We start from the raw sequence: 23,406 nt of genomic DNA, 5'->3' as shown, positions 1-23,406 counted from the left end.
ACAGGCGGGATCATCAACGAGGTACATTTCTTGATTGCCCAGGGCTTTTTTGTCGGTCAAATTCCTGGGGACCGGGATTTGGTTTTTAAGCTCAAGTTAAAAGGTCTAGCCACAAATCAAATCTATTTTAAGGTTCAACTTTATTCTTGTTTAGATGACTTTTGCTGTCATTGACCCCTATAGACCCCTATACAACAGTCAGCTTGTTGATAGTTGATGCTCCAATGAATTTACCCACTTGGTCATTCTTCACTTTGCATCCCCGTCCTTTCAAATTACAAGATTTTTTGGATGTTTTTGTTGTTGGCAAATGCGAATATGTTCGCTCCTTAACCTTGCCCTCCCCAGCCTTTGCAACTCTTGTTTATTCGGAATGACTAGGCAATGATGTGTAAACCAAAGGATTAAGGGTTCCATAGCTGATCGGTTGATTATCACGTCAAAGACGCGAAGCTGAGCCCCCCAAGCAAGAAGTTCCAACCTGCACCTATTCGTGGGATTACAAGATTTGGAGAGATGGCAGTTGAATGGGTTGGGGGAAACGGAAAGCTCTATGACATGTGAGTAATTCCCACTGCGAGGCCAGAGCGACCGGCTCCACGTTACAGCCCATTAAGTGTTGATTTTAGAAGATAATCCTCGGATCGTCTGCCCACAAACATGGCGGCACTACCGCATTTCATTCTACCGATAGCCCTGGGTTTTGTGACTTATGTATTTTTCAAACTATTGTGGAGCCGTGTGTTGAAGGAAATCAAGAACCGGTTTGGCTTTAGCGTTGCGGGCATCAGCTTGACATCTGTGTCTGGAGTATCGTATGCACCATCACACCAATTCGCAGGATTTGAACAGAGTCTCGCTGAATCTATTCGACATGCTAGAGCCAAACGGGGAGGGAAGAATAATGGGCATCGTCGTCTACAACTGGTGCAATTACATGTAGATCTTTTGTGGGTGGAATTTCACCGACCTACTAAAAAGCGATCTTCCTGGATCAGTCTCCGGGTGACGACGCCAAAGGTGATCTTGTGCACAACCGACCAGGCCGTCATATCTGGACGATCACAGCCTTCTCGATATGCTCGAGTTCAGCTTTTACGACAGAGTCTGGATAAATTGGGGCGAATGCTGCGAAATAGTTTTATACACATCTTTTCTCAAATAGTGGACATCCGTATCGATGATTTGGATGTTTCGATCCACCGACAGGACGGAGAAGAGATGCTACGTTACCACCAAGATAGTCTTGAATTTGCTTTGGATTCTGATGGATGGGAAGAACCGGCGGATGCCGTAAAACCAAAAGTGCGACCACCGAACTTCTCGTGTATCCTCACTATATCACCCTTTGTCGTAACAGGACATTCTCCTTCGACCGAGGTGCCGATTCAACTTCTCGTTGCGGATAGCACCAGCACGATCAGCTTCTTAGCGCATATTTCAGTGCTGGGCCGTATTGAGCGTCCTCACCTGGAAATACGACTCAATGGCATTTGCGTGTCAGCCAGTGATTTGGGACGGATTATTGATTCTATCGGTCGAAGACTGCACGACGAGGTTCAAAACGGAGAAGATCTCCCGGAAAGCATACCAACTTCGAGGCATAGGCACGGTCTCGAAAAACTGGATTCTGATCAGCTGCATATGTCGGGGCCAGTGGGCCGAGATGAGCAGGAAGACATGGACGTGAAGGTTGCGATCCTTCAACTGGCGAGTCTCCCATGGAAGCTGGCTGCAATGGTCGATATTAAGCCCTCTGTTCATGTTGTGTGTACGAGAACCTCCGTCACATTCAACCCGTCAGCAGCGGACGGGCTTCGTGATTACCAGAGAGAGAACGTTTTTCCGTCGTTACTCATCACGGCCAGCAACATATCCTTGTCATGTAATTTACAGGATGAGAGTGGCCATCCTCGTTGCATCATCTTGAAACTTGCGGTCAGCGGCATCTATGTAGACTTGTTCCACTTTAAGAATATGGACCATCCGACTTGGCACTTGCTGTTCATTCGTGCACTCTGCCTTGACCTGCAGTTCCCCTTACCGGATATGAAACCACGGCGAATAAGAGAGAATACGGAACCGCCTTATTGGCTCGATATCGGAATGAAATGCTTCATTGATACCCCCCGGATTGCCCTTTCCGATGAATTGTTATGCCTCTTTTATTGGCTTTCAAGAGAACGAACGCACACTCCTTCCAAACCTCCTACAACCACAATAAAAAAGACGAGTACTGCCAAGATAATCAGGATCTCGATAGGTTTACTTCGCCATTTTCGTCCAACTGCCGATCTGGAAGTGTCGCGTCCCATGCTAGTGACCGAAATTACCAGCTATCAAACCTCAATCACCTCTAATGAGACTGCTTTCGTGGCGATTGCCCTGAACGACATACAGATGAAAATCAAGGTTGTTGCCCAACCAGCGTCCATGGAAGAGGGACACAAGGGTTCTGAGACCCGTGGAGGACAGGAACTTCCACTAGTTGTTGAGACATCCTTTAATATCGAACGCCTACGAATAGCAGTGACTCGCGGAAGCCACGATGATATAAACGAAACACCACCGGAACTGCGTGATGTACTATTTGCGATGCGTAACATACATCTGGTTATTCACTTAGTACCTCCCGGCGGAAACGACCAAGGCATTCCACGGTTCCATGTTAACGTGAACGGTAAAATTGGGGAAACCACAGTGGATCTTTCGCGGTTGACATGTGGAGGGTGTATCGACTATTTCACCCTTATGGCGTCTCTCAGCTCTATGATCATGACGCTTCCTCCTATGCCCAAGAAACGTGCAGGCCCAACTCCCAATCAGCCATCCAACTTCGAAATAAGCATCTATTCGCAAATCGCCACCGCTCCAATCCGCTGCCTTGTCGTTGGGGAGGATACGAAAAATGCGCTGGCTCTGCGGATAGAGAACGTATTGTTGCAGAGCTCGCGTAACACGGGAGAGGGCGACAAAAGGGAAAAGTCAAGAACAGCAAGGACAACAACAACTACAACAGCGACGCGATATTCGAGCCGCTTGGAGGTGAATGATATCCGGTTACGGAGTATCAGTGATTGTGAATTAAATGAAGAAGGTCATTCTGATACGAACGCTCTCGCCACTGGGACCAGAGAAGACGTTGTCTTGGACGTACGTCGACTGGAGTTATATGTTGACGCAGAGCCGAGTGAGTTTCCCACCGGCCCAAACTTAAAGATTGACGAAGTCACCATACACTTTAGTATGAAAACATTCTATGTAGGTCTGATGGCCACATTATTTTGTGTCAAGCTTGCGAAGCTTTTCAGTGTGGAGAAGGCGGAGAACCATGACGTGGAAGCAGTACCGTCGCGAAATAAGCAACGAGGCATGGTTACTATTGATAGGGTAACACTTAACATTGTCCTCCCAGAAGAAGTGCCGGTTCGTCTGATCTTCGATCCCATTACAATCACTTTAACGGACGACGGTGCGACACGTGTGGACCTCAGTAAGGCCACTCTGGATGTACTACTAGAACATGAGCAGCCCAAACATGGCCAAATCCTGCTGGTGAAGGATGCAACTTTTCAGATTGAGAAGAAGCCGGCCATAAATGGAGGCGTCAGACACACAACTGTCGTCAATTGCGAGATCAACTTTCTAAACTTCACGGTCCCCTATGGATTCAAAATGTCAACGATCATTGAAAACTCCATCAATTTGCAAAAAGGGATTAAATTATTACTCATCAGGCATTTGGGAATGCGCGCGAAAACCCACTGTTCTGCCCATGGCCGTACTCATGTCGTGCCAGAGAAGATTCCCGTGATCATGATTACCGTTGTTCGGATTGTAGTTAAACTCATGGATGATCCTTTTGAATCAGCTCTCTCGCGAAATTACCTACTGGGATCCGAAGAACAAGAAGGCCGCCTAGCTCGTGATAAGGCCTTTCAGAAGAAAGCCGCCGCCTTACGAGCCATGGATGACGGTCGATATCACTATAACCCCATAACAGGGTGCGTTTTTGTGCTCATCGGGAGCAACATTTCGTTATAATTATTGATAATGCTGTTTCCACAGGAAAACTATTGAAGTTGAAAATGCTTGGTGGATGCTACAGGAATTCAACTCACGAGCCTGGCTTGATCGTATTCGGAACTCACACGCTCATCCAGACGCTTGGTTCCCTCCACTGATGACTGCTGTTTTCACCGACCTATCTGTTCGCCTGTCAGCTCCCTCTCTTCCTGCATCGACTGTCGAAGAGTCTCTACATAAAATGGATCCCAATACCCCTGCCCGAGCACTCTATGACGATCTCATCCCGAGGGATGTCACAATCAATTTAGGCGAAATGTCTCTACGTATTAGAGACTATCCGCTTCCCATCGTGCACATTCCAAAATCGGCTACTTCCAGCTGGAAAACAGAAGGATTGCTAATTATCGCTGAACAAGCGTCCGGAACCGAGTCAAAGCGTACCGTATATATTCCTCTTGACCCGATTGCGGAGGAACCGCTGCGAATAGGCCGAACCGTGAACCCGACAAAGTTGTATACCTCATTTAACACCACGATCACAACATCCTCAACTATCCAATTGTGCTGGGGCGCTGCAACCGAACCCGGAATTGCCGACGTGATGGGCGTCTTTGATACATTCACCAAGCCAAACGTCGACCCTAGTGCTCCTATCGGCTGGTGGGATAAACTTCGGCTCATTTTGCATGGTCATAATGTCATCAATATCACTGGAGGAGGTGATATCCGATGTCGCATCCTTGGTTCGACATCACCTTATTTCGATCGACGAAAGCACTGGGGAACCGAGGGCGTGGATATTTGCTTGGAGGACGGTGTTTGCGTGGATATCAACGGTAGCGAGCAGGCTGGGGAAGACATAACAATAGAGTGTGGGGAATTGGCATTTTCCCTCCCAACTGCTCGACATGAGATTGCTTCCTCCTCGGGAATCGACTGTGGTCAGGCAGATGTGATTGCAAGAATGACAGGCGGAGCACGGATCGCTCTTGGTTTTGACTTCCTTCCACAGCAGAAGCTTAAAGGTCGGAAAGAAGCGCTGGTTCGGAAGGTCCACACCGATCTGGTGCTACGGGCACCAGAGTTTTGTCGTTCTGAACATCCATATGAGGTATACGCACGGTGGATGAGGTCAATGTTTTAATAACTCTGCTTACCACGTGGATTACTCCAGATATGGGATTCGTTCAAAGGCTTCCGAACCCAAAGCATTCATGTTACGCTGAAGATAGAGTCACCAAGACCTTTCTATTCTGGCTTGGCAGAACCGATGAATTGCCTGAATTTGAGTGTGCATACTTTGGAACGCTTTTTCATGGTCACTCAAGTGTATCAGTCCGTATTGACGAGCCTTCCCATCCGTCGAGGCAAGATCTTCCAAGAGGGCACTGGGCCAGCTCCTTCCAAGCAAAAGCTTGGCCGTGTGATCAGCACCTTGCAACTTGTAACCACGATGTACCCTCTGTTACTTGGCTTCGTAGCTGAAGTCGAGGAAGGGAACGGAGCGATTGGACTTCGATGTCGTGCGGAAAAAATGGGTGTTGATATGACTTGGATCCAACATTTAATCAAGCAACGTCGTCCAAAGGAGGAGCTGCTCACTAGGAAGTCTACCATTAAATGGAATCTCAGTGCGTCAGAGATGGGATTCACAGAAATCGAGGTCAGGGTCATATCATTGGGCCAGGGGATGGAGGGAGACGCGGAAAAGGGGACACCGGATACATCTCATGATGCGAATGATACCCGAGAATGGCTGTTTACGCAGGACTACCGTTATTGCGACAGCGCGGAAAATGTTAAGATGATTCCATTCGCATGGTCTCCCCGAATCATTTATTTCAGACGTAGTGACCAAACGACGGTGGCGGGACACGATAATACGCGAATGCGGAGAGGTGCATTTCTGGATCTCTGACCCCTTTCATATCCCTCTTGATCTGATTCCTTTTTCTGTTGGTTATAGATGTTTACGCTGCGCAAATGTCGCTCTTCAGAAATCGGCTACGAGAGATCGAATCTTCCATTCGACATTACTTGGAGGTGCAAAAGGGTCTGGAATACCGAATGGCTGTTTTCTTTGACGACTCTCTCCGACAGGTATAAGCCGTTTGCAATATCTGGAAGTTGGCAACAAACGCGCTAACTACAATTTCTATTGATAGCAATCACAAATCATTGTAGAAAAAATGGCGGTATTACATGAAAAGAAAGTAGTCATCGAGCGATATATACGGACCTGTCAAAAGAAAATTGACACAGGAGGTAATTTCGAGCCATGTTTCGAACCGTCACAAATCACAAATTCATGTGTTTGTTACTACAGATGGACTTGATTTCTCCACTCTCAGTCGCACAGATGCGCGATTACCACCCTCTGCGCTGTTCAAACACCATTATATCGTTCATAACGTGAACTTCCTTTGGAAAAAAGCAGTGCGAAACCTGATCTTCAATATGCTCGCCCTACAAGAGAAGCGCCTAGCGGTCAAGTACTGCCTGTCCAGCACAGCGACAAGAATTATGAGTCAACTTGTGTCGTCTGTCGCAGACCGTAAGCGAGGCGCGGAGCTGGTTGACCATCTCTCTGATCCGCTTCTCGAAATACCAAAGGCACCAGCACCATCACGATCAAAGCGGTCTACGATGGCCGTCAAGAATGTGAATGCATCCATGGCGCAAGAACTGCTCTTGAAGCTTTTGTCAGAGTTGGATACAAACTTCACAGTCCCGAACGAAGCTGAAGTCGAAGACGACGAATCCGTCAGTGCTAGCCCGACCAGAGGTTCAGCGTCGGCGTTTACTAGTCAAAAGGCCTATATACCATCAAGAGAGCCCGACTCACCCGATTACGTTGCCGAGAATCAAACGTATGAAAGTAACTACATCGTCCAGCTTATTAATCCACAGGTGAACCTGGAAGCGGAACCAAAGAACGATCCAAGCCATTTGGAAACGGTGGTGGTAGCCGCCGAAAGCATGCAGCTGCGTTCCGTCTTCGTTCTTGATGCTCAAGCCTGTTCTGCACAAGCCCCTGACGAGTACAGTGATCGAAACGAACAAATTATCAAAACGCGATCGATACTCAGCATTCAAAATGCCCAACTCTTTGTCGTGAGAAAGGCGGATCTGGACGAGGCACCCGAGTTTGACCTGGACAATATCATCATGCAGCGACATCCAGCAACGGCTAAAGACCCTGCACGACCATGGCCTGTATGGGTCCCGATCGAGTGCCTTATCGATCACTCTTCACATTCTGGTTACCTTCAGAGGGTGGTGGAACGCACCTCTGCCAGTTTCCACCGAGATGTGCCCAACCCACTCTATCTCAAGACCGATAGAGCCATCAACAGCCCCGAATTGACCCAGACTCTACATGTCAATTTCCCAACGTTTATTATTTCTGCCAATGCTGCCCAGTATATGATAATCCATGATGTTATTGGAAACCTGCTGATATACCGAGATCCTGTTCGAGGGGAGCGCACGGAACGCCTGAAGAAGATGATGCTTGTTCTAGAGCAGATGGATGATCTGCATAAAGTGCAAGAGACGGTAATTAACCTTCAGCAAAAGATACGGCATGCTGATGCATTACTTCGTTGGGGAGTTCCAACGCCTGATAAACAGTCTCCAAACGAAAGCGCACTAGCGGTCCGCAATTTGGAATTGCAACGTCACCTGGTTCACCATCAAGACGAGCTCATTGTCATTGTGAATGCTCTGAAAACACTGCAAATTTTGCAGCAAAAGCGCAAATCAGTGGCTATATCTTGGCAGACATTTGTATCGGTCGATAAGGTTGTCTGGTGCATGTTAGCGGACGATAACTCCCCTATGTGTCAGTGGACGCTGGACGTTGCACAGTTTACCTGGATTCAACACGAAGATCAATCAAGCATAAATACTTTGCATATCGATCAGGTTCATGTAGAGAATCAAATGACAACACCAAACGCCTTCAAAGAAGTGATCGCCGCTTACAACCCGGACAAGCGTGACGTTGATTTTACGCGTCATAAAATGTTGCGAGTATACTGGCGCGAGATGGCTCCTGTCGCTGGAATCAAAGTTGTGGACCATTTCGAAGTCAATATTTTCCCCTTACTGATTCAGGTGACATACGATATGGCCAAACAAATCGTCTACTATCTGTTTCCCGAGAAAAGGGCTCGGGCTGAAGCAAAGGACAATGGTGCTCTCAGTAATACGGAGGATAGGAGTTCGAGAAAGAGCTTTAAGGTTGATCCAGAGCAGCTGACCGTGCGAAGTATCCGGTCGAATGCTTCTGAGTCTTCCCGACATTCGTCTGGCGCCATAGAGGATATCGCATCGATAACGAGCAGCAAACACGGCTCTGCATCCGAGAACGAAGCGTCACCCACCTTTGAACGACGCCGAAAATTCAAAACTGGCGCCTTTTCTAGTTACGGGCATCAACGAGGAGGAAGCAACCGGAGTGATTCGCGCGAAGACTTGGCTTTGAAAGTGACGCAGACAGAGCATAAAGTCAATGAGCTCAAGCAAATGCAAGCCCGTGCATCCGAAAATCGCTCCTTCATTTACATTAAGATGCCTGGTGGACAGCATTGCCTGAGTTACCGGGTGCGTTCGTTATCTTTTCTGTCCTGTGTTGGAAATAAGACTAAGTCGTAAATTAGGGTTCGAAAGAAAAAAACATTGAAGATCTGTACATGTTCGCTTTCAGAATGCCAACCCTCGAGTTTCGGAATAAGACCTGGACATGGTTGGATTTTCTTGATGCCGTTAAACGAGGTGCACACTTGGTAATTTCGTTTCCGTACAAAGAGCATCATATTCATCAATGCTCTCACGTAGAGGCTCTCCGTGCTGTCCTAGCCAATACTGGAGCTTTAGTTCGGGAGAAACTTTTCCAGAAGCGCAAGCATAACCTTCCATCAGAAAGCGAAACTTTGCAAGTAGCTCCAGCTCACCCTCCGCGCCCTTCAATGATGAAGCCATCTCTATTCAAAGGAAAGAAGGATCGTAAGCAGAAACAACCTGACAATGAAGTGCTCTTTGATGTTGAATCATCGGGACTACTTGAGGATAACTTGGAATGACATTTACATATTACATATCATTGTATCATAATACTTTGCAATATATTAGGACTATGGATTTCGTGCTCACTTTACCAACCCGCCCGGCTCTACGCGTCTTGCTTTGATGAGTAAGCAAACCGATCATATCTTTATCCCCAAACCCCAACGACGGCGATAGCACTAATACATAAGCATGCGTGTTCCAGATATTGTGCACCAATGCAGTTACGTTCGTAGCATATTGAAATGCTAGAAAATTCCTGCCGAATGATCAAAATTCAGTCGTCTTCATCGTTTTTAAGGGTGTATGACTGTGCCACTTGCTTACTCATCCTGGGGTCTTTGACAGCTCCAAAGTCTGGAAAAGTTCCCACGCTCCCAAGAACTTGCGCCGGAAGCCTTATTTCTTTGGGTTGGTAAATAGTTGAGGACGAGGTGCTTTTGCAAATGCTTCTACTTCATCAGGCTAACGTTTTCACCTGCCCGTTCGTCTCCTGGTGCAGGTTTCGTTTATCCTGCTGACGGTTGTACGTTCGTGGCAACCCTTTTGTCCTCCACTACGAGGTAAGCTAAACTCTCAATTCGCAATAGGCGACATAATGCATTGCTCTCTATCCATGCTGGCCTTTTGTTGTGCGTCTGAGAGCTCCGTGTAAAGCGAGAAAGACTTAATCGGTATGTGTTAGCTTATTAGTAGCACAAGATCGCCATGAACAAACCACATGCATGGGAAGAAGTGTCCCAGTCAAAAGACGACAATGTGCGGTCTGCAAGACCAATCAAAATACCTCTTTTGCCGAGCAAGAGTGGTGTGCCATTGGGCCCCCCGGATCTGGCTTTTCGTGTAGCTGGAACTCCAACAAAAGGGTCGTCCACTCGGCCCAAAAGAAGTGACTCCACTTCCAGTCCTGGCACTGGCATTCAAGAGGGAGCTACCTTCAACTCGAACGAATACGCAAGAACCCATGGCAAGGTCTACATGAGAGCTGAGGAGTTTGACATTATAGCTGACAGAATCCCTGGCAAAGCGCCAAAACTTGACATTTCCCTTACCGATCATGGGGGCATGACCGTGAGTTGCTTTCCGCCACAGCTGTTTTTAAACATTTGAACATTCGCTTGATCCCCAAGTAACATCGTAACACTTTGCAGTATGCAGATTTAATGCACATGGCCCAACAAAAGGATACCCGTAAGGTTATTAAGGAAGAACTATCCCAACAGCAAGGTCCGACTGGTCAAAAGCGAATGGGAGCGCATAGAACTGTGACTAACAGAATTCATGTTATACAGTTTGGAATTCCCCGGAGGTTGATTTGGATCTAACCAAGTTAACTATGAATGATGAAGCGGCGCTGAAATCAAATTTTGAGAAGGGAAAGAAACCCACTTTGGATCAGAGCATCCCGAGTCTGAAAGAGAAGGCGGCATCGCCAGAGCAAAGTACGCGCAGAGTGCAAGTGGAGCCGCAATCCCAGGTGCAAGCGCGTAACGCCACGACTGGCAAAGACGCAGCTTTGAATTCCCAAGATTTGGCTGATTTGGACTTGTCAAAATTAAGTCCCCAAGATGAAGATGAGGTTGATTTGGACTTGTCAAAATTAAGTCCTACTGATGAACTCGCGCTGGAAACAAAATTGGACAAAGGAAAGCGATCAATGCTGGATCTTAGCTCTGCGACACCTGCAACTCCTGAGACATCGCAACAAAAAAGAACGGATCGCATGCTGCAAGACAAGCAAGCAGCCGGACAATTTGATCAAGTCCAGCAACGTCTGCCGCACGTCAGGCTCCAGGATAGCCAGGAGAAAAGTTCTGCCCTGGCCGCAGAACCTGATGAGAGGCACTTGCAAGGAGTGCCCACGGGCACTGTCCACGCTCAAATGCCCGCTCCGCCGATTCCCCCGCCAATCATAGAAATTGGGAACAAAATTTACTCTGTTCGCAACTTTTATGTAGCAAGTATGTGTTGAAATCTTTCAAATGTCGCTGTATTCGGCATTATCTGACCATCTGTCTCTCAGCACCCATCCCGTCCAATTTCTTTCCTCCAAGATCACCATCAGCTGTTCAAGCAAGCGCCGAATGTTGGGACGACTTGTTCAAGACCATCCCCGATGAATACCGCACGCAGTTGGAGGAAATTCTGCGGCCCTTCCGTGGGGAAATGGAGAAGAAATACGGAAACCACGTTCCTCCACCCCCCGAGATTGGATTATACGTTGGTATGATTCGAGGTCTGACCATACAATTCAAGATCATGGCTATAGCACCGCAGTTGAGCTCGCCGTTGATGGGTGGAGGCGGGATGTTTTCGCCCATGTTCCAGCCTGGTGGTTACGGTTTCCCTTCTAACCCATATGTGTCGTATATGGGTACTAGTCCGGTTAACCCCACGATGCCAATGGGGGGCGTTGGCGGTAACGTGTATCCGCAGGGACCAAAATGAACACTATAATTGGGTGTAAAATGGAACTAACAGAAGGACTGAATGTGCGAATGCGGGCATGCACACATGGCGATGACTAGCGCAAGTGACGGGTGCACAAGGGCGACAGGTGCATTGAAAAAAATAATAAAAATTCGTGCACTTCCTGCATTCTTCAATTGCAACTGCCGTTATCTCCACCTTTGTCGGTAAGACGTGCTGCAAGAGATTTCAGGCAATGTATTTGATGTTTTAAAATTGGGCATCCAGCTCATTCCACATTGGTCGGGCTAATGAGTGATCCGTATCGCTCTTGTCTGCATCATTGTCGTCAGAGTTGGCATTGAGCATGTCGTTTTTGTCAAATCCTTCACGATCTGACCATCCTCGGTTGTTGTCATCGGAATTATGCCTGCTCTCATCCATAGAACACTCAGTATGGCTTTCATCTTCATCGTCCACGGTTCCCGGTATATCATCGCTCTCTGAATGTGAACTGCACGGTTGAAAGTTAACATTTTCAAGAGACATCTGACCCAGACATATAGTCGCATTGGTCGTTGGTGTGAGTTGACGAAAGTATCTAGAAGGACTGAACGTAAGCACACCCAAATAAAGCATGTTACATGTCTGTAGTTTTACCGCTTCATGTGCTTCTCTGCATCCTACGCATACATTAACAAGAGTCCAGAGCGTATGCCCAGTTTTTAAACTCGCTGACTCACCTCTTCAACTTTTAGCAAACTCGTAACAAACTCCACCCTTCCCTCATCCGCCTCAACCTCTTGTCCACCCTCACATCCCACAAAAATACTACTCAGCTCCACAACATCCGACTCAAACCCTCCCCATTGCTGAACAATACATCGAGCTTCCTCATCACTTTGCCATTCCCGGATACGAAGCGCCCAAAAGGGTGTGGGAGCGCAACAACTGTGAATCGGTGGATGAGCGTCTGGAGGTGCTGGGGTGCCGAGAATGGAAAGGGAGGAAGAGTCTGACGTTATGAGGTGGGCTTGGAACCAGGGCGGATCGGTTGGTAGAAAGCAGATTTGTGCGAGTCCTTTATGGGATCTACGAGGCATTGGAATACTTTCATGGCAAGTGAATAACAAACCTTTTGACATGAGGGGATTTCGCTACATGACTCATGATTATGTAACATGATCGGCGACCAAAAGTCGTTTTTGATATGCAGGATGATGGGCAAAGAACGTGGAATACCAATAAACAAAACGACCCACTGCACAGTTCAAAGTCGCAGAAGGAAAGAGTTCAGCACCGGTGTGAAAAGTGAGTGAGTCTCAATGATTCTATGGAAATTCTACGTTGAATGGCCAACGTCAATTCTTGCGTTTCTATCACCCAAATGCGTGTGCGACAATTCCCATCCCTCCGCTCTAAGGCTCTCCATCAAGTCCCCAAACGATCGCTCTACCACTTCGTAGCCCTGTCGTACGAGGTGCATGCGAGTTTCTTCCGACATATCCGTCCTGGACTCGCATAGCATTCGAAGGACACATGCATGATAAAACCCTTTGAGCATATCTTCGGATTTCGCGTTTTCGGTGTACCAGCAGCAGACGTGTACTCCAGAATTGGAAGGTGCGGTAGATGTGAAGCGCGTCCATATACTGTGCTGCTTCTTGCCGCCAGTAGGACCTGGAACAATAAGAACCCGGTATTCCTCTTTGTGCCCAGGTGACCCAAACATACTTCCCGAAAGAAATGCTTGCCAGTTTAATGGACTTGAGAGGGAATTGAGACGGCGCTGAAGGGACGGCTCGAGTGACAGCGGTGTGGAAAAGATGGAGCGATATGGGAAAATAAAGTGCTCTTGCGCGGAAATGTGCTCTGGGGTCGGCAAACGTGGTGGAGGTGCATCATGTCCGTTCAAAGCATGTCGTACTCGATCGTGCATGATTAACTCGCACCGCTCTAAATTAATGGATCGTGTCACGACAGCTTCGTTTGCTCGATAGGCAAACCACATGTTTGCCGCACAAAGAGGAACAAAGATAGTCATCAGGCTCATTGGTGCTGTTCCAAATGCCCAGCTCAGCAAAATACCGCCGCCCGTTCCGAGCAAACCAGCTGTCGTAGCTTGTGCTCCGGCTTTTGCAGTGACATCTCCCAAATTATCTTCCTTGCTGAAACCCTTGTGCATGGATGCACGTGTAGCACTCGCAGCCAGCCATCCAATGTTCTTGCAGATATTTGATACACTGGCCATAGGTACAAACAAGTGCGGGAAGAGGGGAGTCAGCAGCTCGGCAAGTGTCGCCACCTGAATCGCTACAGCAGCTAGAAATCGGTATCGCTTCGGACTAGAATCGAAGCGATTGGCGGTCGCCCCCGCATATATGACACCACCCAAAAGACCAAAGCCGTCCTTTATAATCCAGTTCGTTGTGGCAGCCAAACCGGCGGCCGCTGCTGCACCCATTCCTAGCGCGTGCAAAAGGGCCTGCGTTGATAGCGTACCTGTCAGAGTACCAGACACTGAATGCAGGAACGAATAAATGGTATAGGGCGTATAATCCGGCGTCACAGAATGCGGATAGCCTTTCGGTAAGAATCCCATCGCCAATTTATCGCGGACTTGCGAAACCAAGAAATTGGCAATGGAACGGGGAGAGGACAACTTTACCGCTGTTGATGCTGATGCAACGTGTGCGCCAGTTGATGCATTTACTTGATGATTTATAACTTGTCGGTCGACGGTCCAGCCGCGTTGTGAGAGAGTCTCACTAGGTTCAACGAACGCGGGAGACTGCATCTGCATGACAGTCCAAACCGTATTTTCACCTCGATGTACTCGTTGCCGAACTAATAGTGGCTTTGATAAGGATGGTCCATTGTCCTTCTGATTCGTTGAGTAACTGAGGATGTGCGGACGCCATGGCCGAGGTGATTGCTGAGCTCGCCAGCGCAAGGAACACGGTTTCGAGAGGGAGAGAAGACGAGACATGATTCCTATCGCTCTCAAAATACCATATGAAGGATGACCGTGGCTATTCTCTCACAAGATGGGTACACGGCAAACCGCTAGAGATCGCGGCAAGAAGAGTAGATCTACAGGTCCTCAACAGACAATTTCCCCGCCCCAGTAGATGGCGTGGCTTAGCAGCGCGACCTCCCCAAGCAATATCGTTTGGATGCCACATCATATTATCATTAGGACAGGATATTGAATGCCAACAAAGATTGTCAACTTGACACAAAATCAGAAAAATATATAAAGCAATAATCCACAACAAAGACAATTACATGAAAAAAAAAAAGATTGGAAGAGAAAATCCAGTCCGCCTTAACCCTATGCGACTTGATCCTTTTCCTAGCCACCCTTCTCCAATATGTCAACAAAGGGGTAGCGACGATGCGTGACCTACTCCCTCGCCCTGCTCTTCCTTTGTTGTTGCCTCAAGAGCCCCAGCACTAGTTCCATCCTTATACCTCATGACTACAAAAGGTGTATTGTGCCCTCGCACCTCAGAATTAGCTCCAGCAGTCGGAGCGCTCCCCGCCAAAAGAAGAGGTGAAGGAGACAGCAAATCGCTGGATTCGGTGAATCCGCCAACGTTCATCCGCTGACTGGCGGTCAACGCGCTTTTGGAGACGTGCCCATTCGCGTCAACGTAAGGCCCACCTCCCCCCAACTCCCGGTACAGTTCCTCAAAACTGCGAATCAAAGTACGTAATCCGAGCATATAGCCATTGTCCGGCCCTTTTGTGGTAGGTGGGAAGGGAACGGGGTGTGTGCGGTGCCCGTCGTCCGTCACAGTTTCAGAATCATCCAATCGCCGCAGAGTGTGTGCATTCGCTACACAATTTGCAAAATCAATCATCTTCATATTGACCTCGCGAGGTGTTGGGTCCAATGGATCCCTCTCCGTGCCTTCGTCAGCGCTGCTAGGGGACAATTGAACGCTTGCCCGGTCCTGCCCGTCACAATCTTGCGCCCATGCTCCATCATACAAGATCAGGAGACTACTAGCGTAAAAACGGTACGATGGCATTTTCGAGACTACCCTATGCAGGTCCTTAAGTCTCTCCAACATTTTTGGAATGTAACCGACCAGGTACTTTTCTCCGTTATCGAGGAAAGATAAAAGGGACTGTTTGAAATTGGACATGTTGATTTGACGTCCAATGTACTTGTCCAGATATGTAAAGGTTCCCGTGTTCACCTTATACACCTGCAGAAATACAAAGTCAGTATATGGGGATACCGAAATGCGCACACTCCATTGACGTACCTGCATGCCACAAATTCTCACACCAAGCTTCTTACTGGTACTCTTCTCGCATTTCTTCTCCTGTGATATCCGCTTTTCCGGTGTGGCATACACACCGTGTTGACGACTTCCCATCTTAAGGTCCAAAATGCATGGAAACCGTAAGCCCTGCGTCAAGTCTTCCAGCAGCAAAAATTGATGCGTTCTTCGCTCTTCGTTATCACATTCGGCCAGCTTGGACATAGCTGTATGGTAAAGGTGAAGTGACCATGGATTGTAAGTCACGGACGCTGGAACTTGGTCCGCATCTGATGCATTTGCTCCTTCGTCGTGATATTCGGAGGCTATGCATCTTACTGGCGTTGATGGAGATCGAGTAAGACGTGTAGGTGGGGTCGGGTGGTGACGGGGGTTGGAAGAATCTCGTTTTGGATGGGCGTCCGGAGCCTTATCCTCTTCGTCGTCAGACATTTGGAAAATGGGAGCCAAAGAATCCGAGGGAGCATCAGAAGTTTCCAAATTGTTGGCAGATGGTGGAATGGAGACTGCAGGATCTGAAGGCGAGGAATCGTGTGCCACGTTATCCATCGAATACCAAGGTCCCTGCTGACACTTCAACCCACTCTGCTTAACAGCATCATCGGTTTCAGGTCGCTCCGTACCAGTGATCGAATGCCGTCGTTTCATAGCGCCAATAGCGGTCTTGAGCTGGGCGAAACGGGCTCTCAAACTCTGGGGGGACAAAGCATCTTTGAACACTTGTTGCTGAAGTCGCTTACTATAAGGGGGAATGCTGTTAACAGATTCCTCCGAGGTGTTCATCGAGTCAGGATTGTCATGATGATCATCCAGAAGAATGTGTTTGTTCTCCTCCAAAATGACAACAGGTGTTCCAGCTGCTACTCCATAGTAGTCGGCATCAGCCGAAGCGGTGCTGTAAGTGACGTTTACCACACCCAGATAATTTGCCATAAAAGGCTTGATTTCGGGATGTGTAGATTCCACCACCTCATAAAAGTCCCTTTCTCTAGCATTCAAAGGTTTGCATATTGCCTTGTCGGAGAAGCGCAAAAATGAGGCGTGTCCTCCGACCTGATTTTTATAGGGAACAAGAGGCAGGGAGGGCGGTGAGTCGCGGAAGCCTCGCCAATGAAGATCATCTTCGTCGTCACTATGATGGAAGGACATTGAGCGCGCATGTCGTGACTTTCGTAGAGTTCGTGGTGTGTTGTGACTCCGGCTGATGTTTGTATCACTGCGATATCGATGAAGATTCCTGCAGCTGGATGCTGGAGACACGTTCGATGAGGAAGAACTACGATGTGAATGTATGCCCTCACCCAAGAACGGAATCGGTACAGGAGGCGTTGAAGCGGAAGAGTCAACAGAGGAATGGGATGGTACCCTTTCTCGGAGACACATCGCATCATTTGATCTCTGGGAAGCTCGAGTACTAATAACACCTGGGGATCCTGCAACAATTCTTGCCAGGAAATCTTCGCTAGGTGCCTGCAACGGACACTGTGATGTCGAGAGCGGCTCAGAGTCCACAGGATACACCTTCCGCAGGCCGAGTTGGCCAGCACTAGAAATGTCCATACCCATCCCGGAATTGTCCGATTTCGGCGCAGAGGCAGCCAGCGCGGACGATAGTGCAGATGATGGTGAACTAGCAACAGAGAGAGGAAGGCCCTCTATAAAATAAACATCCGGTGTCAATGTAATTGATATAATCATTAATTAAATTACAAACTACATACCGCTCACTCGCCGAAACGCGGTCGTCGGTGAGGATGGCATGCTGGCACGCCATCCCCGCACCGTTGCCAAGCCGGCATCTTCCACATCACTGAATTTTCGAATTGGTGAAGGAGGGGATGGGAAGCTTGTTCCAAAATGTTCTGCAGGTGCGCTGAATTTGCGTGTCGGGGAAAAGGATCTTGATGTTGAAGAGGCAACGCCAGTGGTATTCTGCGTCGCAGATAAACCTGCCGGCATGTGATGATGAATGCCTGTGTGCCGCTTCGTCGCCCCGCTTATGACTTCAAGCATGCGACGTTAACGACAATATATGGAAGGCACTTGCCGACACAGTTATCCTATACGAAACGCTATAGACAATGAAGGGAAGTCAGTAAATTTCAAAGCTTTTGCTTAAGCGTAGTAGGGAATATCGAAATATACTGAACATTCAGATATAGCTGACTACGCTGTCCAAACAATCTGATACAAAAACGTACACGGACTTACACACCTGGCTACAGCAACGTTCGACAAAAATAAAAAATTGGCGTGGTAGAAGAATGCACCACAACCAAAACAAGGAAGCACGGCAAGGTTCAAGTCACTTCAAAGAATATGAAAATCGATTCACAAGTTCTGCCGCTTCACTTTTACAGCGAGAATCAGATAATCATCAACCTCAAGCGGACAGTTGAGAAAGGAGGGAAAGGTAGTTTTTATCCTTCTACTATCAACGTCCTTGTGCACCCTGCGCACAGGCTAAAGGAAACAGAACGCTGGAGGTCGAGAAAAGAAAGGGAGAAAGCGTCGTAGGAATTGTAGCGTGATATAATTCACAACAGAAAGCCAATTCGCGATCCAGGTTCTCGTGATTGTCCCCTGTCGTCTGTGATAAGCGCCCAAATCGTTGTCTCAAAAGTAAGGCAAAAAGAAACGAGATGGAGGAAAAGTAGGCTAGAGGAAAATAAAAGCAAAAAAGAATAGACTAGTGAAAACAGCTGCAGGTCAGTTGGTTCTTGTTGTGGAGATGCCAACGACGATTGGATGTTCGGATGATGGCCAAACGAGTTGCAACGTGGGACTGTTTGGGGGGTGTTTGTGGAGGTGTGACGGACGGGGTTGAAAGCCCTGCCGTAAACATGGAATAGCCAAAAAAACCTTTGGGCAAAAAAAAGGATCGATGGGCCCAACACACAACAAAACTCGCACGGGGGGAAGGCGAAAGCTAAAGAGCGGAGTGCCAATGGATAAGGCACATGATACCAACTTGTGACGCCAATCAAAACAGCGCAGTTATCACGTAATCATGTGTCATTGGTGAGGTAAGCAATACAAACAAACTGTAGGTAAAGGTAGATTGTAAGAAAGTGATGAATAAATATGATTTGCAGCAGATCTTGACGTTTCCTTATCGTTTTGCATAGTTTCGTGAACCAAAAATGCTGCTGCCCACTCGCACATTGGTCGCACCGGCATGAATAGCATTCTCAAAGTCGTCCGACATCCCCATACTGAGCTCTACATCCAAGCCAAGCTTTTGGTCGACTGTATCTTTACACTGTTTCAAACACTGTCGTAGGGTTAACAAAGGATAGAATCAGCGGTAATACTGATTTGACGTACCACAAAGTCTGGATTTTCACTCTCCGCATCCCTATCTGGTGAACCGATCGTCATCAATCCCTGCAAGGTCAAGTTTTGGCATGCCGTCACAACGTGCTCCGCTACCGCAATACACTCGGTAGGATGTAATCCGCTCTTGCCTGTGCAACGGCAACCCATTTAACACATGTATATTCTCAATGAGCGGTTGACAAAATATTCAATTCTCTCAACTCACTTTCCTCGCCACTCGTGTTCACCTGCACGAATACTCGTAACGGTTGACTCTTTCCGGACCAGGCCTTGTTCATCATATCAGCCTTTTTAATGCTATCTAGAGCAAATATGAGAAGAGACTTGCAAATCGGTGAATATCAGCAAGGAATTACGTACCTATAGTTTCGACTGCCCACAGATTCGGCACAGCAGCAAGGGTTTTGCATTTATTGGATTGAAGAGTCCCGATAAAGTGCCAGCAAATGTCGGTGGGCAGCTTTTCAGAGATATTTTGAGAAAAAGAAACATGAACATAGAGACATTGTGCACGTTTACCTGTGCGGCTTTCTCTACGAGTTCCTGGACCTGCGTCCCAACAGTGTTCAGCCAAAGCTTGGGAACGCGCACGACCTTCAGCCCAGGAAACTTACATACTAAAAATCACAGAGCTTGTCAGTCATTCTATTCTACACTTTTCTAGATAATGCCCCGGAATCAGCGACTCACATTCTCCCCAAAGTGCCGTTGACCTGCTTCATACGCGATCAAGAGATCACTCGCAGGCTTCGTTTTGCTGACTGCTACCAAGCGGACCTACCGTTCCCAAGTCGTTAGCAAGATTTGTCAAGTACTTGCCCAGTTTTCTATTGCATACCTCCTTCCCCGTCCCACGCTTCTGCTCAGCTTGCTTCACGCGCTCCCGTATTTCCGCTAGTGAGCATGTAATATCAGATTTGCGTGCCTGTTGGTCATTCGTGCAAGTCGACATTGCCCTGGCGCCAATGTATATCTTGTGATTTCTAAAGAGTTGATGGCTGATCTGGAAGCGGGGAAGGAAAGGATGTCGGCGAAATGGCATTTTTCGTCAAGTCGGCCAAGATAGAAGTTCGCCGACCTCCGCTGGCAAGGTGGATGGAGTGGTGGATGGAGTCGGTTCGAAACCATTGAGTTCCGAGATCCCGTCAGCATTAAAAACAAACGAATAAACCCTCGTCATTATTCTCTCGCCCCGCCTCAAGAAGACCTAGATACAGCAACAGGACAGCTATGGTATACAGTCACTCCTGCTAATTATCAGCTGGACAATGCGCGCTGCACTAGAACAATGCCCTCAAAGCTTTCTTGTTAACTTTTCCCATCGCGTTACGTGGCAGTTCATCAACCACCTTGAGCACCCTAGGAATTTTATAAGAAGCCAGCCGTTCTTTGAGGAATTCGCGGAGATCGCTTAACTCTATAGTATGCCCCTGTGCGAGAATAGAAAGAATCAATAATGCTCATCTGCTGATACCGCTGTGCGCAGGGGACGTGTAGAACGAACCTGACGAAGCACAACCATTGCTCCCACGACTTCACCCCATTCTTCTGAAGGCAGTCCCACCACGGCGACATCTCGAAAGGCGGAATGCTCAAGCATTTCTCGTTCAATGTCTAAGGCTGAGACCTGTGGAACAGATTATGCACCAGTCGATTGATGACATGTCGACCACATCAGTTTTCAAAATACCTTATAGCCGCCTGTCTTGATAATATCTACACTAGCCCGGCCTAGTATTCTAAACACGCCATCTTGGGATCTCGAAACAATGTCGCCGGTGCGAAACCTGGCCAGAAATCATCGTTGAGTGTGGAGTATGGACAGTGCAACTTGTCATGGTTCTTACCAGCCGTTCACTTTCTCCTTGCGCGTCGCTTCTGGCTTATTCCAATACTCCTTAAAGACCTGTGGTCCACCAATGACTAGTTCTCCGGCCTCGTCGGGTTGGTCAACGACGTTCTGTCCATGCTCGTTCTCGATACGAACCTGCACCCCCGGAAACGGGCGGCCTACAGTTCCCTTTTGCTCATGTAAGCAAATACTATGAGTTCTGAAAATACTGTCAACCGTTTCACGTCACACACCGGTATACGTGGACCCTCATAAGGATTCCCAAGAGCCATTCCAATCTCCGTCATACCATATCTGAAACTGGCGTTCATTTTCTCCGTCCCTAAAATACGCCATTACTACGATGACATATAATACCTTTCCAACAGCCGATGCCCGCTTATACGCTCCCATTCCGCGAAAACCGTCTCAGGGAGGGCGGCGGAACCGCTCACCATCAGTCTGAACGGACGACAGGCTTCTGTTGCCTTAGTTTGTTCTTCAGGAGACATGGAGTGATAGGCGTGCGCTAACTTCGCTGGAAGCGTACGTATTAATGGTGTGATGTTGTGAATTATGAGCTAGTGTTCACAGCGTACAGTATATTGTTGGGACCGCCATAAAGAGCGATAGGTCCTTCTTCTCAGACATCCAACGCTGCCACGTAGCGTCTGCATTGAATGGCTCCAAGAATTCACAAGTAGCGCCGGCCCATAGAGCACAAGTCAAGACCTTCATTCAGTCAAGTTTAGGAAAGCCCCCCATGGTTTGTCAAACGACCGGCGATTACACGTACGTTGATAAGCCCCTGTATCGTATCAAAATAGTCAGAGGACAGAAGCTAAAAAAAACTCAGGAAGTCCCCCATGCTGAAGAGGACTACTCACATGAACATGATGCAAAGGCAAGACATGGATAATTTTATCATCTTCAGTCCACTTCCAAGCCTCCAGGAGTGATTCAACTTGTGCCTCAATGTTTGCATGAGTCGTTAGGACACCCTTTGGTTTTCCTTGCAACTTGTTTTATTTACCATGTTCAGACCGCAAAATGCAGGTCGTCTACCTACCTGTCGTTCCGCTGGTGTAGATGATCAGAGCTCCATTTGAGTTGAGGAAGGGGACCTGGTCAAATTGCTGTCCTGACATCATGGTACTTTATTCAGTATGCCCAGCATCGCCCTTTTGTGCGCGACAATACTGACCACATCGTCAATGGTGTTGCGTACAGGTATATCATCCAATTCAATCCAATTCAACGATCTCAGCTTCTCCCGCAATGGTTCAATTCGATTCCGAAATGACGGATGAAAGATAACTGTATCAGCTTCCGCATCCGTAAGAGTGTAATCGAGTTCTGGAACTGGATGACTTGTACCTGTGGCGATGTTAGTCCTCCGGAAACTTTTTTGAGCAAGTTATCGATATGCAGTCACCTACATAAAGGCACAGCGACAGCTCCCGCACTCCATACTCCCCACTGTGCAACAACATATTCATAACTTCGCGGAAACAAGAAGGCTATGCGTCGCGAAGATGTCAGGTCAATTTCTTTTCTGACATATATGCAGGTATTTTTAGTTTTACCAAATCTTGGATACGCGGAACGATTTCAAAGGTACATACCCATGTCCTACTCGATTGCGCAACGCCACTGCATCCTCCAACAACTGTCCGTAACTGTACTCTTGTCCTTGCGATACTATTGCCGTTTTGCGCTGACGGCGCACAGCACTGTTGAACAATTTGAGTGCAGGTAGTTGTGAGGCCGCGACGCTCGTTGTAAGTAGTCGACTGAACAGACGACGAGCTGTCGACGGTACCGCCGTTGTGAGGGGCACAATGTGGAGCATTATGCCAAGATGAGGACTGGCAAACGCCTGGCATCACCTCAGCACTTCCGATCATATCAGGATCAAATGGCTAGATCCAGACAAGTGTGGCTTCAGCCGATCCATTCGTTTTGTAAGCAGTGGTCGATCATGTATTTTTTTTTAGGGTGCAGGTGGTAGAAAATGTCACTAGGGACAGATTCTCCCTCCAACCCACTACAGCCGGTTCTAATTTACAATTAGCCAGCCTGTCCAACCCTTCATAACCTATCCTGCAAACGAGTCCCACCCCTATCCTAACTCGCTACAGGTTCCAGCCTGGGTTGAACTGGGGTACGTGAAAAGCTAACTACCACGAGGCCTAATTACACATGCGATAACGGTTGGTTCTAACCGGGCAACTAAGCCCACCACCACGAGAGAAATCCTACTAAGCCCTTGATTCCGAAATTCTTTAGTCGGAGGATGTTCAGATACTAAGGTAATGGGAATTAGACTGGATAATCCGCGTGGGAAAATACAAAGATAATGCATACCTGCGATCGTAGCAATGTAGTAGTAGCAGCATTTGCAAGGGGTTATGTTGTTTTTGTCGGGAGGGC

The 23,406-nt window shown here is 47.8% G+C and overlaps 7 protein-coding genes across 7 annotated transcripts; 2 read left to right on the top strand and 5 right to left on the bottom strand.

Moving 5' to 3' along the window:
* The first annotated feature begins 472 nt into the window (after positions 1 to 472).
* Positions 473 to 9,182, top strand: SPPG_04022 (uncharacterized protein). The gene is made up of 9 exons (XM_016752270.1): positions 473 to 560; positions 630 to 4,004; positions 4,069 to 5,140; positions 5,204 to 5,927; positions 5,996 to 6,129; positions 6,195 to 6,294; positions 6,356 to 8,637; positions 8,694 to 8,808; positions 8,872 to 9,182. The coding sequence occupies exons 2-9, from the start codon at positions 661 to 663 to the stop codon at positions 9,114 to 9,116; spliced, it is 8,016 nt and encodes a 2,671-aa protein (XP_016608961.1). The 5' UTR covers positions 473 to 560; positions 630 to 660; the 3' UTR covers positions 9,117 to 9,182.
* A 1,253-nt stretch (positions 9,183 to 10,435) lies between these two features.
* On the top strand, positions 10,436 to 11,547 carry SPPG_04021 (uncharacterized protein; the record flags this gene model as incomplete). Its single annotated transcript, XM_016752269.1, has 2 exons — positions 10,436 to 11,060; positions 11,123 to 11,547. 2 exons carry the CDS (start codon positions 10,436 to 10,438, stop codon positions 11,545 to 11,547), a joined length of 1,050 nt encoding a protein of 349 aa, XP_016608960.1.
* SPPG_04020 (uncharacterized protein) lies at positions 11,056 to 12,616 on the bottom strand. The gene is made up of 3 exons (XM_016752268.1): positions 12,252 to 12,616; positions 12,169 to 12,191; positions 11,056 to 12,109 (listed from the first exon to the last, which is right to left on the bottom strand). The coding sequence occupies exons 1-3, from the start codon at positions 12,609 to 12,611 to the stop codon at positions 11,779 to 11,781; spliced, it is 714 nt and encodes a 237-aa protein (XP_016608959.1). The 5' UTR covers positions 12,612 to 12,616; the 3' UTR covers positions 11,056 to 11,778.
* Positions 12,617 to 12,807: 191 nt separating this feature from the next.
* On the bottom strand, positions 12,808 to 14,596 carry SPPG_04019 (uncharacterized protein). The gene has a single exon (XM_016752267.1). It carries the CDS (start codon positions 14,495 to 14,497, stop codon positions 12,851 to 12,853), a length of 1,647 nt encoding a protein of 548 aa, XP_016608958.1. The 5' UTR covers positions 14,498 to 14,596; the 3' UTR covers positions 12,808 to 12,850.
* A 110-nt stretch (positions 14,597 to 14,706) lies between these two features.
* Positions 14,707 to 18,697, bottom strand: SPPG_04018 (uncharacterized protein). The gene is made up of 4 exons (XM_016752266.1): positions 18,019 to 18,697; positions 17,525 to 17,875; positions 15,786 to 17,458; positions 14,707 to 15,725 (listed from the first exon to the last, which is right to left on the bottom strand). Exons 2-4 carry the CDS (start codon positions 17,814 to 17,816, stop codon positions 14,886 to 14,888), a joined length of 2,805 nt encoding a protein of 934 aa, XP_016608957.1. The 5' UTR covers positions 17,817 to 17,875; positions 18,019 to 18,697; the 3' UTR covers positions 14,707 to 14,885.
* Positions 18,698 to 18,915: 218 nt separating this feature from the next.
* Positions 18,916 to 20,094, bottom strand: SPPG_04017 (YggS family pyridoxal phosphate enzyme; the record flags this gene model as incomplete). The annotated part of the gene is made up of 7 exons (XM_016752265.1): positions 18,916 to 19,077; positions 19,131 to 19,270; positions 19,348 to 19,443; positions 19,503 to 19,602; positions 19,662 to 19,691; positions 19,833 to 19,919; positions 19,981 to 20,094. The coding sequence occupies 7 exons, from the start codon at positions 20,092 to 20,094 to the stop codon at positions 18,916 to 18,918; spliced, it is 729 nt and encodes a 242-aa protein (XP_016608956.1).
* A 144-nt stretch (positions 20,095 to 20,238) lies between these two features.
* Positions 20,239 to 22,843, bottom strand: SPPG_04016 (uncharacterized protein). The gene is made up of 13 exons (XM_016752264.1): positions 22,599 to 22,843; positions 22,413 to 22,528; positions 22,178 to 22,350; positions 22,043 to 22,109; positions 21,861 to 21,985; positions 21,770 to 21,781; positions 21,573 to 21,705; positions 21,352 to 21,511; positions 21,228 to 21,288; positions 20,990 to 21,162; positions 20,833 to 20,929; positions 20,647 to 20,769; positions 20,239 to 20,572 (listed from the first exon to the last, which is right to left on the bottom strand). Exons 1-13 carry the CDS (start codon positions 22,823 to 22,825, stop codon positions 20,423 to 20,425), a joined length of 1,617 nt encoding a protein of 538 aa, XP_016608955.1. The 5' UTR covers positions 22,826 to 22,843; the 3' UTR covers positions 20,239 to 20,422.
* Positions 22,844 to 23,406: the final 563 nt, after the last annotated feature.

The sequence above is a fragment of the Spizellomyces punctatus genome, assembly GCF_000182565.1.
Source record: "Spizellomyces punctatus DAOM BR117 chromosome Unknown supercont1.6, whole genome shotgun sequence".
In the NCBI taxonomy this organism is placed as follows: Eukaryota; Fungi; Chytridiomycota; class Chytridiomycetes; order Spizellomycetales; family Spizellomycetaceae; genus Spizellomyces; species Spizellomyces punctatus.
The sequence above is the reverse complement of the archived record's forward strand: the minus strand, read 5'-3'. Positions and strand labels throughout refer to the sequence as shown.

Coding starts and splice junctions, on each gene's coding strand:
- SPPG_04020 (XM_016752268.1), bottom strand. CDS start 12,611: ATGCCTCGTAGATCCCATAAAGGACTCGCACAAATCTGCTTTCTACCA. Junction 12,192..12,251: donor GTTTGCTAAAAGTTGAAGAG/GTGAGTCAGCGA, acceptor ATGTATGCGTAG/GATGCAGAGAAGCACATGAA. Junction 12,110..12,168: donor GCAGAGAAGCACATGAAGCG/GTAAAACTACAG, acceptor CAGTCCTTCTAG/ATACTTTCGTCAACTCACAC.
- SPPG_04016 (XM_016752264.1), bottom strand. CDS start 22,825: ATGCTCCACATTGTGCCCCTCACAACGGCGGTACCGTCGACAGCTCGT. Junction 22,351..22,412: donor AGCTGTCGCTGTGCCTTTAT/GTAGGTGACTGC, acceptor ACATCGCCACAG/GTACAAGTCATCCAGTTCCA. Junction 20,573..20,646: donor CAATGGTTGTGCTTCGTCAG/GTTCGTTCTACA, acceptor ATTCTCGCACAG/GGGCATACTATAGAGTTAAG.
- SPPG_04019 (XM_016752267.1), bottom strand. CDS start 14,497: ATGTCTCGTCTTCTCTCCCTCTCGAAACCGTGTTCCTTGCGCTGGCGA.
- SPPG_04022 (XM_016752270.1), top strand. CDS start 661: ATGGCGGCACTACCGCATTTCATTCTACCGATAGCCCTGGGTTTTGTG. Junction 6,295..6,355: donor AAAGAAAATTGACACAGGAG/GTAATTTCGAGC, acceptor TTGTTACTACAG/ATGGACTTGATTTCTCCACT. Junction 8,809..8,871: donor TCTTGATGCCGTTAAACGAG/GTGCACACTTGG, acceptor GCTCTCACGTAG/AGGCTCTCCGTGCTGTCCTA.
- SPPG_04018 (XM_016752266.1), bottom strand. CDS start 17,816: ATGCTTGAAGTCATAAGCGGGGCGACGAAGCGGCACACAGGCATTCAT. Junction 17,459..17,524: donor CGCGTTTCGGCGAGTGAGCG/GTATGTAGTTTG, acceptor TTTATTTTATAG/AGGGCCTTCCTCTCTCTGTT. Junction 15,726..15,785: donor TGAGAATTTGTGGCATGCAG/GTACGTCAATGG, acceptor GTATTTCTGCAG/GTGTATAAGGTGAACACGGG.